This window comes from Melozone crissalis, unplaced genomic scaffold (genome assembly GCF_028551555.1).
Source record: "Melozone crissalis strain CALT ecotype California unplaced genomic scaffold, PUWL_Pcris_2 ptg000057l_1, whole genome shotgun sequence".
In the NCBI taxonomy this organism is placed as follows: domain Eukaryota; kingdom Metazoa; phylum Chordata; class Aves; order Passeriformes; family Passerellidae; genus Melozone; species Melozone crissalis.
Genome location: NW_026535835.1, coordinates 10,468,418 through 10,486,785, shown reverse-complemented (window position 1 = coordinate 10,486,785; position 18,368 = coordinate 10,468,418). Strand labels below are relative to the sequence as shown.

General features: G+C 45.1%; 1 protein-coding gene across 1 annotated transcript; it reads left to right on the top strand.

Annotated features, from left to right (window-relative positions):
* On the top strand, positions 1–14,173 carry CA4 (carbonic anhydrase 4). The gene is made up of 8 exons (XM_054287201.1): positions 1–121; positions 8,258–8,308; positions 8,736–8,906; positions 10,728–10,888; positions 11,027–11,119; positions 11,406–11,469; positions 11,566–11,729; positions 12,738–14,173. Exons 1-8 carry the CDS (start codon positions 64–66, stop codon positions 12,924–12,926), a joined length of 951 nt encoding a protein of 316 aa, XP_054143176.1. The 5' UTR covers positions 1–63; the 3' UTR covers positions 12,927–14,173.
* The last annotated feature ends 4,195 nt before the right edge of the window (positions 14,174–18,368 follow it).

Genomic DNA, 18,368 nt, shown 5'->3' with positions numbered 1-18,368 from the left:
TGATCACATCCTGAGGAGTCTAATCAATTCTGGTTTCAACACTCAGCCTATTTAAGCTAGAGAATGGAATTGCTGTTCCTTGCTGTGCTCTGCCTGCACATTCTCAAGACAGAGGCAGTAGGTAAGTCCTTGCCTGCTCTTTCTCACCCCACCTTAAGGTTACTCTGATTTCTGATCTGTTTATTACTACCAGGACATGCACTGCAGGCTCTCTGATTCTTCTCTCTGGTAAATGTTGATTGATTTATTTATTTCTCGGCCTTTTATTATTAGTGTTAAAATATCAAGGACAGGCTTTTCTCATGAATGAATGAGTGCTTTGGGGGTTTCTTTTCACCTTTAGAGATTCTATCTGCCTTCCTCCTCCAAGAAAAATCAATGAGCTTTGACTTGATCTCTGTATTTTATTATGTACGTGCATTTAAAATACCAAAACTTAATTTTTTTATCTTTTTAAACTTGAAAGAAAATTGTTTGTTTGAAATTTCTCCTGCCTTTGCTTTGCTGTGTATGATCCAAGATGAAATTGTGCTGAGGGAGAAAGAACAATATGTCTTTGCTGCATCAGCCCCATCTATTTTTGCTGCCTGGGCACTATAAGTACACTGTGCACTTAGGATGGCTCAATTAAAGAGTGATCTATAATTAGTGTTGATGAATGCAGGAGGTATTTTCCCCCCTGCTTCTGTTCAACCAGCAGCAGTGAATAAATCCCTTTTCCTATGCAAATACCAGCACGGAGGCTCCAAATTAAACACTGCAGCTCTAGAGTGCCGAGGGTCCATTGTTTGCATGAAATAGAGCAGAGTGCAGGGAGAAGGGACCCAGCTTTATCAGGGGAAGTGCTGCCCTGAGAGCTGCTGAAGGGAGATGGTGTTAGAGCAGATCAAGGTTCAGAGCTGCTCAGAAATTCCCGCAGGGTTTCCCTGTGTTTATTTCCCTGTTCCCAATGCATTCCCTGTCCCTCAGCGCTTGGCTTTCCCGGGTTCCCCTCAGCTGCCATTCCAAACCCTTCCCTGTGCCTGCCACACCTGGGCCAGGGAAACACAAACACAAACAAACACAAACACAAACACAAACACACACAAAAACTTTTGCTTTTCCAGAGTCTGCCCCTCGTGTTTGCCTCTGATTGATCCCTGCCTATCAACACCGTGCTGCATTTACTGCCCCATTAGGGGCTCCATTGGGCAAACCTAAACACAATCTAGAAAACCCTTGTGACTTGATTAGATTGGTGCCAATAATTAGGGTTTACCTCTCTATCAGAAGGAAGTAACATAGGGAATACATAAATAATAATTTGATAATTTGTAGGTGTTTTTTGCCCCCCCTAATAATTTGCACGTTTTTCCTTGACCAAATTACAAAGTCAATCATGTGGTGTGGACCAAATTACAGCAATTAATACACCATAACCTTGCTCTCTGCTCCTTCTTCTCCAAACTTTCCTCAGGCAGCAGCTCCTCAGGATACAATTTATTAAATTAAAGGCTATGCATTTCAGAAACTCCACTTTTCAGAATCAGCTGAAATTCCTTCTTGTTGTATTCCTTCCTGTTATCTTTTTTTTTTTTTTTTTTTTTTTTTTTTTTTAACAAATAAACCTTTCCTTCTTGTCTTGCCACTTGTCAGAACCAGCCTGGCTCTGAGCAGCTCATTGAGCCCAGCTCCAGCTGGGCAGCTGAGAACTCACCACCCTGAAACAGCCAAATACTGATTGCTAATCTGGAATTGCTGCCAGCCTTGTCAGAGCAGCACAGCACCTGTGGTGTAAAACCACTGTTAATCCTTAGGGAAGGAAGGAAGGGGCATTATCCCTGCTGTAGGAGTGGGAAACTGAGGCACGCTGGTGCAGGCACCTGCCCAGGGATGGAACCATCACCCCCAGCCCCTCATCCTCATCCAGGCCTCAGTGTGTTCCATTTACAGCTGCTCTGATCCCCCTCAGGTTTCTTGTCTGGTTCCTTTGAGAGCTCAGGGACCCTCTGGTGCTGTTTTGGGGGAAAAGAGACAAAAACTGTCTGCAATTTCCAGCAGGAGGGATGTCCATCCATCCATCCATCCATCCATCCATCCATCCATCCATCCATCCATCCATCCATCCAATCCATCCATCCATCCTTCCTTCCAGCAGCTCTGGGGTGGTGTTACAGCAAAGTCACTGAAAATTAATTTTCTTCAGGGGGAATGGAATGAACCCCAGCACGTTTTAACCTTTTGCTTTATCAAAGAGCAGGACTCAGCCATGAGGAGACAAATCTCCCACAGTCCATGCTCTGCTGCTCCTAAAGATTGATGCCTGATAGGACATTCCTCTAATTTAGATGAGATTAGATGCCCCTAATTCTCTATATTTCTGCTCACATGCTTTTATGTCACAAACATTACATTTACATAACCATGCGGACATTGGCATCAGTTCTCACTCTGGGGTTTCCTCAGGGCCATTCAGGTACAAAACACCCCTGAGAGCTCCATCAGCAGCTTAAAAATAATAAAAATAAAGGATGCTGGGACTTCTTGCCTTTCCAGTTCCAATGGTGTGGACTGCACACAGATTTATGGTTGGGCTCCAAATCCATTCTGGGGCTGGCAAAGTTGGGATGCTGGAGCACTTGGACACACTCTGGGGGGAAAAGCTGCATTTTCAGCTGATTAAAGAAAGGATAATAAATGCAATGTCAGACCTGGAATGCAGAGAAAAGGCAGAGAGCCACAGGAATTGTGGAATTACCCCTGTGAGGGGTTTAGGGCACCTCTGGAGTCTCCATCAGGTCGAGATCCAAGCTGCCCCTTCCCCAGGGACGAGGATGATCCTGCTCAGTTTTATCTATCATGTCCCCACGGATCCTCCTGGCTCTCCCAAGCCCAACAGGGATGTTGGAAGCAGAAAAGCCTTTGGCACTTGGAAAAAACCAGCACAAACCTTGAGGTCTCCTAGAAAAGCTGCCAAGTCCACGGTCTGTCTCTGGGCAGGCTCTTTTCCCTGCTTGTGGCGTTGCAGGAGATGCTTTGCTGTGCTCCAGCATCTATCCAATGGCCTGTTATTAGATTTTTAGTCATATTTTTAGCCACAGGATCAGCCATCAAAAGCTCAGCATAAAAGGCTGCAAAAGGCCAGCACAGCTACCAAGTGATTTGTTTGAATTTAATTTTAAAAGTGCTTTAAAATAAATAATTCTGAATTGCATTTTTATGACAGAAAGCAAGGCAAAACCTCTCTCAGGAGGAAATCACCTTAGCCCTGGATGCTCATTTTTTGTCACAGCCGCTGCCTTTGGTACGGGACATTTCTGAGGGCACATTATCTGCAGCAGAGCCCCACAGGTCACAGCTGGAACCCTGACACAGAGGAAGCCGTTTGCAGATGTTAACAGGGCAGACCCAGAACCCCTGAGCCCCTTTGGGCTTTCCCTGCAGTTTGTGTCTGTTCCAAGGGCCTCATCCAGCCTGTGATTTATGTGTGCAGATGATAAACATCAGGTGTGCTGCCTTGCAGGGCCTCAGCACCACAGTAAAGCTGATTTTCAGGGCTAACTCCCCATCCTCTCCTGCATAAAGATGTGTATTTTCCCTGGGGAAAATCAAATTAAGGTTAAAAGCGAAGAGCAATGAATGGCCAGGAACGTTTGTGGGGACACACAAATTTGAACTTTTGGAACTGTTTCTGTCTGTCCAAGGGGTGACTGGGGCTTCCTGAGGATGTGTAATGCTCCAGGAGGGATAAATATTCTCATGCCTATATGCTCAGCAATCCCATTAATTAGAAAGACAGGCTTAGATAACAATTGCTTTTGTTTTGCCTTTTGCACTAAAAATAGAAAGTTTCACAAAGACAGCTAAAAATAGGATGAGCCCAACACAAGCCAAACCTAAAAATAAACCCCATGCAAACCCAGATTTTGGCATTTTGGTGGAAAAGGATGCAGAGGTGAGAGCAGATTTTGGGGATGGGTTTGAGGATGAGGATGGCAGAGCAGGGAGAGCACTGGGAGAACAGGGAATGGCCAGGCAGGGTGGCTGGAAGGGGGACAGGAGGCTAAAGGGACAAACAGAGGACTCAGGTGAAAGAGAGAAAGGATTTGAATTAAAAATCAACACAGGACATTCCTGGTGTCCTGGGCAAAAAGGTCATGGACACTCTCAGAGGCTCAATATTGTTAATGAAAACAGCATAAACCCAGCAAAAATAATAATAAAAATTCAAAAATAATATTAAAAATGCAATAATAAAAATAAAGATGGCAAACTGGAAGCTGACTAAAGCACAGCCACTGTGTCAGAAGCAGGAACTGAGGCAGTTCAGTGTTTCAGTGACTCTGAGTGCACAGGTTAAATGGCATTTCCAGCACACCAAGCAGCTCCAAGTAGGGCAGCAAGCAGAGCACAGTGGGACAGAGCAGATTTGGGAGCTTTTATGGAATTCAGACAATCTGAGCGTGGTCCAAAGAGCCGAAGGGTCCTTTCCCAGATCCCACAATAGCACCTTGGCAGGGCTGCTCCAGCCTGGCCCTTGGCCAGCAGCACCTCCTGCCTCCCTGGGCAGCAGAGGGAGGTCTCTGCAATATTTTTTTTTTTTTTTTTTTTTTTTTTTTTTTTTTTTTTGCCTCGAGTTCCAAACGAGGCTCGATAGCTAAAACAATTGAAGAGGCTTGCAATAAAATGAAAACAATACGTAATTTGTATTGTTTCTTCGGCCAGCCCCGTGCCAAGAAGCAGCTTGGGCAGGAAGCAGTTGTAAATTCCAGGAGGAAGAGGCAGAGATAAGTGGGACTGCTCACGTGCCAAGAGAGACTCCCTAAATTTAACTGTCCTGAACTCTGTGGAGGAAGAGCCAGCCCTGTCCAACCCCACTCTAAATTAAACCAAATAAAGTCAAGGTGACACGTGTGGGATGGGACAGAACCACTGAAATCAAGGATAAATCCATAATAAAATTGAGGAGAAGTATATAATTGATAAGTAAGTCCAGGTGTGCATATCTCTATATTTTAAAAATACATATCTATATCTGTATATATCTATATCTATATATCTATATATCTATATATCTATATATCTATATAGCAATGATTTCAGCACCTCAACCACAAAAACAAACCCAAAAAAACCCTCCCTAAAGCACTGAAAACCCAATTTTCTGCTGTGTTTTTCCAGCAATAAAATGAGCTACAGGGAAGAGAGTGTGGGAGCTGAGCAGGGGTGATCTGAGGAGCCCCAGACCCCATAAAAAAGGGGGATCAGAGGGAGATTTTGAAGAGGGAACAGGGAAAAGGTGAAGCCTTGTCAGATGGGACAAAAGATGAATGAAGCCAGGACAGGAATTGCAGATGAAGAGGGAACTGTTTGGATGCTGTAAACACCAGGCAGGGAAAGGAATTGTTTAGGGTGGTTCGGTGATATTTCTAGGAGTGATGGGACGCAGATAAGGAAGTGGAAAATGTAAGCTATTAAATAGGAAACATTTCCTGCCAGCGTGGGCTAATGCACTGTGCAAAAGTCCTCCAAGGGAAGTGGCAGGAGCCTCTCTGGACAATTAAAAGTGGCCTGGACAACGTGCCTGAGGGCATCATCCTGCCCAAAGCAGGGAGGGCTGCCTGGATGTGACAGGGACCTTCCCTTTGGGCATGGAAAGAAAGCCCCAAAGCTCAGGGGAAGAAGGAGCCATTGTGAGGAGGGGTTCCTGCAGGGAGGGAGGCTCCCATCCCACTCACAGCACATCCAGAGGCACATTCTCCTCCTCAAGGACACCCTGGTTCCTCCTGAGCAGCACCCACACAAAGGCTCCTGATCCCCAGTGTTCCACTGCTGCCAGTCAAAAAAGAAAAAACAAACCAAACAAACCAAAAAAACCAGCCCTAATTCACACTAAACACGAACCCACTGTTTGCTCAGGCATTCTGTAATGTTTAATTACCTCATGCTTTAGAGTTTAACAGCTTCAAGGACACTTTTCTTATGAAATGCTGCGTTTATGTGCTGTTCTATTTCACTGATATCATCCAGCCACAAGTGTGGCAAGGGCTTGGTAGAAAACACAATCCTTACCTTGTTCAGAGACACTGGGAATTTGTTGGAAAGATGTAAAAATCAGACAATAATTATTAAATATCCTGAGTGCTGGATGTGAAGCAGCTGTAGCCACTGAGGGCTGGATTCTCAAAATTAAATTTTATTTTATTCAACTTTTCCTCCCCATCATTTTGATGCCCAGGCTGGAAGATCTGTGGTGTGCTCAAGTGTCAGTTTGCTGAGAGGTGATTGAAACACACAATTTATTTGTCACAATTTGCCAGACACCTGTTCAGGGGTAAAATCCCAGTGATTTCAGTGTTTGAGAAGGGACAAAACCCATTTCCATCCCCCTGGCACACAGACCCTGCTGAGCACAATATGGGGATAATTCCCCTTCCCCCTGTGGCTCTGTTTGAATTTGGTGGTTCCACTGTAGAGATTTAAAATCTCCAGAGCCCTGAACCTGCTGCCCTGGCTCCCAGCTGTGCTCAGAGCGCCTGGAAAATCGGATTTTCAGTGCAGAAATGCTTTGATGTCCAGGCCATGCTCCTTCTCCACTGTGAAACCTCCTGGAACTGCCCAGCCTGGGGCTCTCCCCTTCCCCCTCTGCTTTCCATCCCAAGGATTTGGCAGCAAATCCCTCCAGGTTATTCCTGCTGCTGTTTTCACACCTGAAGGTTCCTCGGTGTGTAAATGGCCAAGAGACTCCCAGTCCCAGGCTGGGATTGTTAGAAGTTCACAGCGACCCCAGGGAGCTGCCAGAACCACACCTGGAGCCTTTGATCCGTGTAAAAACCCACCTGGAGGAAGGGTGGAGAGCAGCTCAGCTGGCACTCTGCGCTAAATTCAAATTAATCATTTTAAGTCATTGATTAAAATATCGATTAAGGCACTCAGTGACACCCTGTGCTTGGAACTTCTGCACTTCCCAGTGGGGATGAGGAAGAACTCGGTGCCACTGTCCTGGAAAAATAAAAAAAAGCAACAGTGAGGGCTGGAAAGTGAAGTTTTGTGTGTGTTAAAAATCTGCTAAAAGGATAAAACCTCATCAAATTCAGTTTTTGAGTAACAACATAGAAATCCCCGCAGTTCTTACCACACAGAAAAAGCAAAGTTTGCTTTTCTTCCCAGTCTTGCTAAGCTACAAAGTGAGGCAACATTGTTTGTAGTTTTCAGCAGAAATTTCGTTTTTGTGAAAGAAAAACCGAAACTGTCATTTTTTTAAAGGTTATATTAATTGCCACAAGGTCTCCCTCTGTGTCACAGCTGCTCAGGTTCCACAACAATTCTCTATTTATAACTTCTAAATCCTTAATAGATGGATGCATTGTTATGCCACTGATATCAAGATAAAGGTGTTAAAAGCCTTCCAGCAGGTGTGTTATAAATTACAAATTAAGGTAATTACCAGTCAAGTGACAGGGCTCCTCCATAATTATCCTTAAAATTGATTAGCCATTTATTAAAATGTCTATAATTTACTTATCACAAGCAAACAGAAGGTATGGTATTAATCATCATTACAAGAGGGTTTGAATTGTTTTGGATTGAAGTTAAATAGCCAAAGAGAACTACCCCTGTCAAAGTCAATTTAAAGTTTAGAATAAATAAAGAGCCACTGAAGCCACTTGGGATAAACAAGACAATCCTGCTGTCCTAACTTGGAAAACACATAAAGTTAAATCAGCTCTTGTCCTCTGAATTTTGTATTTCTTTTGACAATGGAAAAGCAACATTCAGATGTTCTGCTGAAGAATTTTGCATCCATCCCTGTGGGATGGACCCAGCTGAGTTAGCCCAAAGCTCCTGCAGGAAGTGAGATCCTTCATTTCTCAGAATTCATCCCCAGGTAACCTTCAAAGGAGTTCCTGGAACAGGCTGAGATAAGTCCTCTTGCACAAGTGAATTTACAAGTCTGTGAGAGGCTGGCAAGTGCAGAGCTGATAAAAGGAAATTTACTTTAACACTGCATATATTCAAATGTGGAACTTTTGCCTCAAGAAGTTGAGGAGGCCAAGGTTTGAAAATCAAATTCTTCAGGACTGCAACCCATTCAGAATTCTGATGTCCTAAAGATTGCTGCCAGCACAGGTTTGGGGTGATTTAATGGCTATAAAGTGATTTATGAGAGATCAGGAGGAGATCTAGAGAGGCAGAGCTGCCAATTCATTCCCCTGCTGCTTTTTGGGGCATCATTTGTACAGATTTTCATTCACCTGTTTTATTTATTGTTTTTTAGTGGGCCACTGGTGCTATCAGTCCCAGAAGTGTGAGCAGCCACAGTGTGAAGGTACTGCCAAGCAATTTCTTTTTCCAATCGCATTGGTGATCCTTCTGCTCTGCAAAGGGGCTGCTGAGAGAAATAATGCAAAAAATTCACAGCACTCAGCCTTTAATGCCTCGTGTTCACATTATTTGTCACCATTTCAGTGCCAAACAGGGTATTTTGATGCCCTTGGTGTTTGTGGTAACTGCTCGTTTTGTGATGACCAAGGATAATGTAGAAATGTAGAAATAAACGTAAAAATGTAAATACACAAGTGTAAAAATAAAAAAGACAAGTGTAAAAATCAAATACATAAATGTAAAACTCACCCCAGAAGTTGGGGTGATGCCTCAGATGCCCCGTTTTGGTTGGGTGGTTTGGCTTCCTCGAGAATTTGCTGCCTACAGAGGAAAAAATAAATAATAAACCCATTTTCTTCATCCCTGAGCAGGTCCTGCCCAATGGCACCAGTCATACAAGGATTGCAAGGGGGACAAGCAGTCCCCTGTCAACATTGTCACCCGAAATGTGGTGTATGAGAAGAGCCTGAAGGCCCTGAGCTTCGAGGGGTACGATGTGAAGGGCTCTGCCCAGTGGGACGTGCAGAACAACGGGCACACAGGCAAGTGCTGCCCAGCCTGCCCCTGGGGTGGGTTGGGCGTTGGGCACTGATGGATCCCACCCCTCTGCTCCAGAAATGAAGCTCCCAGGGCCTTTTTGCATCAATATTTTCTTGGGAGGTTTGTGGGAATGATGAAGGTTTGGGGTTCGTGAATATCTCAGCAGAAATTTCTGTGCAGGAATTTCTGTACAGGAGCTCTAAAGCAAAACCCCCCTACCCAAACAGAGTCCGTGGCTGGGGGCAGGTGGGCAGGACAACTATTTGGGCAGAATTTTATCATTTTCTGCTGAAGCCACTTCATTTCTGGGCTGGCCCTTTCCAAGTCTTGCCTCTGCACAAAGCATTCTGCTGGAGAAAAGCCTGGCGTGGGAAAGCCACTCTCAGTGCTGGCTGTTATTAGTTCTTTAAATAATGAGCTATATTCTTCTCAGATTCAGACCTGTTTTCTCTGCACACAGAAGTTATCTGATGTTGATCAGCTACTTAGTGAATCAGTAAACCTTGAATCAATTAACAGTAATTTAGAACTGTTCCACTTCCTCCACCTTCCTTCACAATACTGAGGATGCTGCTCCAAAAAAATGATGTTCGATTACTTCGACTTTAAAAATCAACCTGTAGTCTAATTTTTTTCTTTTTTTTAATTTGTTATGTAGGGCTTTTTAGAGTCTTGGATGGGTTGTTTTAATGGCCAAATCCTCAAAGCAGAAAGCAGCAAGTGGCAAATATTTTCTGATTTAAGAGGGAAAGGTGGGAAGGCAGCTGGGGAGATTTTAACAGCCAGAAATTCTCATGTCGTGGCAGACCACAAGAAAAAAGAATGTTTTGACTTTTCATTAATATATGGATTAATGACTTTCCCATTACAGGGTGATTGATACTCCAGAATGTCCAATTACAGTCCCTTTAACATCAAAATTAATATTTAGAAGGACTGCTCCTCATCTTCCCCAGCCATGCATAAGGATTAGGGGCTCAATCTGGGCTTTTAAAACCTCTTCCTTCTGAGAGCAACCGATTCCTGTGCTAAATGAGGAGGTTATTGCTTAAATTACAGCTGCAGTTAGAGGCTGCAGGTGAGATTAGACCCTCATTATGTTCCGTGATGGACACATAGCAAAGGTCGCTGTCTAAACGGTCTTAACCTAAACAAACAAAGCCCACAAAGACATCTGACTCATCCATTTACAGATTAAAAAGCAAAGGAGCTAAATGACTCATGCACTCTCCAAGTTCATTTGGAATTCAGAACAGAAATGAAATCTCTGGGGCTGCAATCCAGAATTTTCCTCTGGGGCTGCAATCCAGAATTTTCCTATGCAAAGAGAAGTGCTGAGCTTAACGTGGGGGTCGCAAAAAGAAAAAAATTAAAGTATATCTCAAATATGCATGATTGAGGCTTAAATTGCAGCACTACCCTAAATTAAAACAGGATATCTTTAAACCCTGCCCAAAGGAAATGTTACAGTGCAGAAAACTGGAGGTTAAAATGATGGTTAAAACCCAAATAAACTGGGATCCAATTTAGTTTGATAGAGGGTTTTTTTTTAGGAAAAAATCTGAAGGAATATAGGGTCTTCTGAGAGGTATAAGAAGCTCTGACTCCAGAGGTCATAATGGTTAGAATTAATCTCAAATTAAACTCAGGGATGATTTTGTAAGAGTTCAGTTTCTGCAGAACAGAATTTCTGGAACACTCGGTCTGAAAAGCCAAGCGAGAACTTGAAGATAAATTTGAATCTCAAGAACATCTCTGCTCTCACCTTCTGTTCATGTAGGACCTGCTCTTCTCCTGTAAAACAATTCATGCTTTTTCCCCAGTTAAAGTGGCACTAGACTCATCCCCTAGAATCGGAGGAGGAGGCCTGGAGAGAAAATACAAGGCAGTAGAATTCCATTTTCACTGGGGAGTCCTGGCTGAGCAACAAGTGCTGAGTCCTGGCTCAGAGCACAGCATAGATGGAGAGAAATACCCCATGGAGGTAGGTGGGACTGCGTGTGGAGCACAGGTTTCCCCCCAGAACTCTGGAACTCTGAGATCCTGCTCAGAAAAACTCTTGGCTAGCTCCCCACGGGAGCTCTGAGGGTGGAAATCATTGTCCTTGGCTGTTGTGTTCCAGTTTCACATCGTCCACATCAGGGAAGATGCTTCAGATGTGTCAGAAGCCAAGAAAAGTCCGGATGGTTTGGCTGTGTTGGCCTTCTTTGTAGAGGTAGGCAGGGAAATTTTCAACTGCCCCTCTCAAATCTCAACCAGCAGTTTGGCTGAGGGATTGTTTATGTCAGTAATTTATGTTTATGTCAATATTACAGTAGCCCAAGGTTTAACCTCCCTATCTTGTGCAGGCATTCTGCCAGCACTGAGTTCACTCTCCCCTTTTCTACATCCTGCTTGCTGTTATCTCTTCTTGTGGCCCTTTTCTGTTTTATTCACCACTGATTAAAAGCAACCACTTGTAGAGAAATACACAACATGGAATGAAAATATTTCCCTTTCAGGCTGGCAAAGAAAATAAAAACTATGAAACTCTGTTGAGTAAATTAAAGAACATTGAATCCAAAGGTAAGGGATTTCACAAGCTGCGTGGGGCGAGGATAAATGTGGGCAAAACCTGCAGCCACAAGCACTACGAGGGATTTTCCCCTGTGGTTTTTCCAGGGGGATCAGCAAAGGTGGATCCTTTGCCACTGAGCTCTCTCCTCCCACCTGAGGAAGACCTTGAGAGGTTCTACCGCTACCGGGGGTCCCTCACCACCCCTGACTGCTACCAGGGCGTCATCTGGACCATCTTTGAGACACCAGTTCAGCTCAGCCTGAAACAGGTGGGTGGCACAGGCACAGCCTGGAGGTTCTGTGCCGTGTCCTTGGGCAGGGTGACACCTCAGTGCCTTGTTCCTGGGCAGGGTGACACCTCAGTGCTGTGTTCCTGGCCAGGGTGACACCTCAGGGCCTTGTTCCCCACACACCCCCGCTTGGCAGCAGCCTCAAGGAGCTCCCTGCTGCCAGCTGATTGACCCTGTTAAATCATCCCTCAGAAAATGGCAGGAAAGGGGCAGGAAGGGGAAATGACGGCGTGAGGAGAGAGCCAAAAACCCCCCCAAGATCAGGGCTCCGTCAGCAGCACTTCCACTGCTGCCACCTGCTCCCTCCACAGCTTTTCTCCCGTTGTCAGGGCAGCAGAACACAATAATTCCAAACCCAAACCTTGGGCCCATCAGCATCAAGCAGCCCATTTTTGACCTGCAGGCAGGAAGAGGGGATGGAATTAAGAATGCTCGGGAAACACAGGCTGTGCAGAGATCACACAGCCTGGCCCAGAGCCCGTTCAGCTCCTCAGTCACAGCGTGCCCTGAGCGCTGTCACAGTGCCCCCAGCACTGCCCAGGGGCACTCAGAGCAGCCAGGAACCTGAGCAAGGACAGAATTCCTGCTGTTCCTGCCTGGTGTCAGCCAAGAACCTGAGCAAGGACAGAATTCCTGCTGTTCCTGCCTGGTGTCAGCCAGGAACCTGAGCAAGGACAGAATTCCTGCTGTTCCTGCCTGGTGTCACCCTGCCGTGGGGGCCGGGGCCGGGGCTGGCATCAGGAGCTCTGGGGCAGCCAGTCCTGGGGCTGCACACAGCATTTGGCTCCCTCTCAGAGGAAATGCCCGTGATTGCCAAGGCTGGAAGGAGCCATCCCTCAGTGACCTCTGCCAGGGCCTTTCCTGTGAGGTTCAAGGCGCCCATTAAACCCTCAGGTTCCAAACCAGAGCGTGGCAGCACGGGGTTGGGTTGGCAGCGCAGCTCCCAGAGTTGCTAGAGCAGATTTAACAAGCTGTTGTGTTTTGCAGCTGTCCCAGTTCGCAGCACTGCACTTTGATGGGAGGAACTCCACTCCCATGATGGAGAATTTCCGACCTGCACAGCCCCTGAACGGGCGCGAGGTGCTCTGGTCGGGGACCAGCATGGCCCTGCCCAGGGCACAGCTGCTGCTGCTGGCCCTGGCTCTGGCCTGCACCCTCAGCTCTCTGTCCCACTGAGCCCTTCCCACCTCACTCAACCTCCTGGGCCTTAATTTCTTGCTTTTCAGCCTTATTTTTGCTGTTCTTTGCCTCAGCCTCTCATGAATTGTGTCCCAACACAGAATAGCCTTGTCCTCCTCCAGACATTAACCAAGGGCTTCTGTGCTGCTCTGGGGAAACCCAAACCACCAGAACTCAAAGGAACTGGGAGATAAAGCAATGAAAATTCAATTTGAAAAGCCAATAGACTCAGAGAAAGCTTAGTCTGGATTATGCTGTAGTTTTAAGGCAGCACTGGAAGGAGCTGCACAGAGAATCTTGGAGAGGAATCTGTTCCTAAGTGCCTGTGAAGGGTTGGTTTGGAGCACGTTTACATCCAACACTGCAAATCTGGCAGTGAAATGGGGAGTAATTCCTACAAGCCCACACTGTCCTACCTGAAGGTACAACACAGAGCAAAGATCAAATGCTCACACACAAGAGCAGCACCTGGATCATCCCCTCACCCAACACACAAATCCCCCTCCTTCCTTCAGAACATCTCAGCTAATTTCAGATAAGGACACTGGATTCCTTCCACCCCACCTGCTGCTGGGGCTGTCAGGTTCCTCTGTTATTTATTCATCCCTCTCTGGGATGCCATGGCCAATGTGATGTGCTGGGGAGCAGCAGGGAGGCTCGTCCCCACCACCAGAGGCACATCTGTGGAAATTCCCTCTCTTTGGAGGGCTGCTTCTGAAGCAGGAGACTCTAATCATCCTTTGTAGTTGTTATTTGCCTAATAAAATAGGACAGCTCAAGAAATGGCTCTTTCTTACATATAAATATAAATATATATATATTTCTTTTATAAATATAATTTTTATAGTAGCATACCTGCAATATTCACAATATGGTCAAGATTCATAGTTTTTTCCAAGAAGATTGTGGTTTGAACCACTTCCTTCAGATCTTACCCAATTACTTCTAGAAAATACGTTGGGAAATGGGGGTTTCCTTGCATCATTCTAGTTCTCCCTCTGAAGAGGGACATAACATTTCTCTTTGGCTAGTGCCATATAACATGTTACAGCTTCTTTTAGGGTTTTAGATTTTGGCCACACCAAAATAGGATTTCATATTAGCAGATTTATATTTTTTTTCCTTTAAGGGCAATGTTTGCAGAGATGACTTTATATATTTTCAGGAAAATTCTGGCAGTGAGAGCAACCTCAGCTCACCAAAAGCAGGGAAATTATTTTCATATTAATTAATCAGTAAAGCTTTAAAAAAAACCCCAAAAAACACATGGGAAAGCAAATGAACCTATTTAAGTTTAAAGGAAAGATTAATACTTTAACTATGTTTTTATGTAACTGAAAATCTTTGGAGGAGCAAACAGAAATGAACTATTAAAGGCGAACAACAGACCTATATTTGAATTGTTCTGCGTTTTTGTTTCTTTTGTCCTTGCTGAAGGGGAATGCACAAACCCTTTCAGAAGAGGAAAGTGACTTTCCCCCCCTGTTTTCTTCACAATATTTGGGGTTGGGTTTAGGGCTGGGTTTGCAGTTCTGGGACAGGGATGTGCAGTGCCTTGGGATGTTTGCAGTGTCAGCAGGGTCGGGGGCTCTGTCTCACAGCGTGTTCTCTGCACTCAGCAGATTCCTGGCTCTGGCACCTTGCCCAGGTGTGCCAACCCCACCCAGCCCCCGGGACAGGGAACTCCTGCTTTAAAGGCAGAGATGGGAACACTCCTTGGGATACCTGAGAAATGCCTTTTGCACTGGCCAAGGTGTGCAAGAGCCACCATCCCTCTCCTTCAGGTTATTTCCTCAATTCTCATTTCACAGGCAGCTCTCCAAGGGCCAATTGGAATAAATGGCTCAGCTGTCATGTATTGCTAATAATCAATGATAAATCACAGGGCACAGCCTCAATGAACCAGATTAAAACAGAACTACAAGGAAAAAAAAATTCTGCTGAAAAGAGGGTGAGTCCCTCTAAGAGCCCTTCAGCACCAACTCCATGGGAATAAAATCTCCCTGGGCAAGGATCAGTGTTTTTACTGAATGGCTCAGTGCTGTGGCAGAAAGGGACAGGGAAATTCTCGCTCTGCTGCTGTCACAGGGATTGAGATCTGTGCTCTGCCATGGCACCCAGGTTCTGCTCTGGGGCAGGAGGGGACAAGGACAGGAGCAGCAATAATGCAGGGAATAAACAAAAACCCCAGCAAAAGCTGTTCCCAGGAAAAGACAAGAAGGCTTTGAGTGGGACATCAGATTTGCTTTGTGAGGATGGTTATGGAAAAGCAATTTGCTGTTCCACAGGTAGCCCGAGGTGCCGGTTTTCAGGAATTTTGTCTCGGCTGCCTTTGGCATGAAATTCTTTTATTGTGAAGACACCAGGAAATGACAGTCACTCCTGAAGGACAAATAGCCAAGGCATGATACAGGAAAGGGTGGGGGGAGGAACAGAGGCATTTGGAAGGATCCAGCAGGAACATTATTTTCCCATGTCCATTGGGGCTAGCACAGAGCTGCACTGATACATTTCACATATGTTGGAGGCAGAGCTGAAGGCTGTGGGGCTGAAAGCTGCAGTCCCAGGGAAAATGAAACAACACTGGCAATTAAAATTGGGGTTAAAACAAATAAAACAAACAGGGGTTTGTACAACCCATCCACAAGCAATCCTTTCCCAGGTTTGGGCTGCACCTTGGTTGGAGAGCAGCTCCAGAGGTGTGAGAGGTGAAGGCACTGCTCCTTCCCAGTCATCAGAGGGACAGGGGGTGACAGCAGGGGCAGGCTCAAAAAAAACCCTAATACAATGTGTTTTCAGCAAAACATTTCTCTCAGGAAGCACAGAGAGACAAGGAAACCAAACCATTACTCACTAGAAATGTATTTACATTATCCACAAAGAATTCTGACGAATTTGGCAACTCCACTTACAGTCAGCTCCTCCTGTGACAAAACAGCAGCTCAGAATGAACTTGTCTGGATAAAATTAGTTTTCTGTGGCTGCTGGGAGAGAAGGACAAAGGTTTTTCCTCCATCCTTTCCTTCTTTGCGCAGCCAGATATGGATTCCACAGGGAAAACAGCACTTGCCAGCACCCTCCCCATTAAAAAGATGTCACACAGCAAATCCATGTAAAAAAAACCCTTCATCCACCTGTAGTCAAAAAAAAAAAAAAAAAAAAAAAAAAAAAGGAAGAAAAAAAGCATACAGGGAAGCCTATTAAACTTTCCTGGCTGGTTTTAGAGTTTAGAAATGTGGAGTTTCATAAATACCAGGTGTAACATCAACACCCTCTCCTCCAGGGACAGGGATCCATTGCACAGGAGCAACACCCCAAAATCACAGCTGGACTCAATGATATTAAAGGTCTCTTCCAACCTAAATGGTTCTATTATTCTATAAATGATTCCATGAAAAATCATTACTTTTGGAGATAGGAGGCTCTTTTTGATAGAGTTAAAAGTGGACTTGGTGATTTTCTTCCACAAAGCACCAAAATGAGATGGAATTTAAAAACTCTGCAATGACAGAAAAACAAATTACCTGGGAACTGAGGTGGCTGTGGAAAATGCTTTGTGTGGGAGAAATTCATATGTAAATTGGATTTTTAAAGAAAGGAAATGTAGGATTTGCTGGTAAATGATGTGTACCTGTGGAAAAGGCAATGAAACCCCAGCTGGAGGCACAGCAGGGCCACAGTGACCCCAGCCAGGACATTTTTCCTTCCTGATCTCCTCCAAACTCCTCCTGAACAGACACAGCTCCTTCAAGACAACTGCTGAGAATGAGGACATGCAGTTTTCATTACAAGGTTTAAATGCATTTCCTAAAAATAACCTGCTGTTTGGGGCTTTCAGTATCAGAAATAAATCCATATACACCACTAAAAGCTGATTATAATTAGTCACACAAGTAAAATTATGAGTGTAATTAACTACAGCAATTAATTGAAATGCCTTTGGCACATTATTTCCCTTCTTGCAGTTGAGTGCAATTTGCATTTAAAGTTATATCATAAAGGGTATAAGATGGTAATCAATTTGGGTTATTTTATTACCTTTTACCTATGAATATCTTCTGAAGCGATTTAGACATCCAGCACTGTTTTAATGATTATTGTTTCCCCATAATCCACTCCAAGCCATCTAAACTTTTCCCTGCCCTTCCTTTTTATTGCTTCACAAAAATACATTGGTTTCCATCAAATGGAATCACCTTTAGAAGGTCACCACCCTTCCCCTCCCCACCAGGGCTGCTCCTTGTTCCCAGCACTGAGAGATCTTGATGGATGAGTTTGCAGATTGGGGGTGGTTATGAAGAATTTATGAGAGAGAAAGAAGGCAGAGAACTTTTACATTTTGCTGATTGTGCTGATGTCGAGATTAAACTCCAGATAAATCATAGACAATCCCTATCAAGAGCGCAGTATCTTTGTAAGCCTCCAGTCATTGGAGTTTGTGGTACACAAAGCTCCCAGCTTTACACAAAATGCTTTTCTTACAGGCAGTAAAACACAATGGCTCGTGTCCCGGAGCCCAGCAGCCACTGGGAAACATAAGAATAATCATGGTACAGAGCAGTGACCTCCCTGAGGAAAAGGAATTTAAGTCTTAAAAAGATCAGGATAAAGACAAAAAATTGACTGTGGAGGTGCTGAAGCTTCTCTGTGAAGCTGAGACCCTTTGTGACTGATGGTGCCCCATATTCCCTTTCTGCCAAACACATCTGAGGAGAGGAGGATTCACCTCTCATTTCCATCTCCTCAGGCAATTCAGGGCTCCCAACCTTTGGTACAGCTCAGACATTTTGGGCACTGGGAGCTGGGACAGCCCCAGCAATGTGGAGAGACCTCAGCCCACAGAAAAATTGCCAAGGTTCCATTTCCTCCAAGGGTTTTATAACCCTATTTTTAAACAATTTTTTTTTTTTTTGATTGGCAGGAGCCCAGTGTCTTATCAAGCACTGCAAAAGGGCTCTGGTGTCACCTCACCCCCCTGGGCGGGTTCCTGCTGTCCCTTTGTTCGTGTGGCAGTGCCAGGCCATAAACGGGATGTTGGGGTTTATGATCCCACAGATAGGAGCGCACACGTGAAGGAACCCGATGGATTTATTCTGAAAAAAAAAAAAAAAAGGCCAATAAAGCTCTTAATAAAGCTCTTAAAGCACAAACACTCCGATCACCCTTTGAAGTCCGCTGCAATTCCCGCGGCAGCCGCGGGGCTGTGGCAGTGAAGGCCCGGTGGCACCGCGGGCAGTGCCCAGGCCGCGATTTCCAAATGCCTGAGGTAAAAAGTTCCCAAATGCCTCAGGTAAAGTTTTCAAATGCCTCAGGTAAAGTTTATCACACACCAAAATCCTGCCTATGTGCTCCTGAGCAGAGCTCGGCAAGGATTCAGCCTTGGGACAGAGGTGAAAGCACAGGAGTTGTTCCCTCAGGGACGCAGGGATTCAGCACCCC

Excerpts from the sequence above, each read along its gene's own strand:
- CA4 (XM_054287201.1), top strand. The coding sequence starts at position 64 with ATGGAATTGCTGTTCCTTGCTGTGCTCTGCCTGCACATTCTCAAGACA. Across the intron at positions 10,889-11,026 it reads GAGAGAAATACCCCATGGAG|TTTCACATCGTCCACATCAG; the intron begins GTAGGTGGGACT and ends GTTGTGTTCCAG. Across the intron at positions 11,470-11,565 it reads AAAGAACATTGAATCCAAAG|GGGGATCAGCAAAGGTGGAT; the intron begins GTAAGGGATTTC and ends TGGTTTTTCCAG.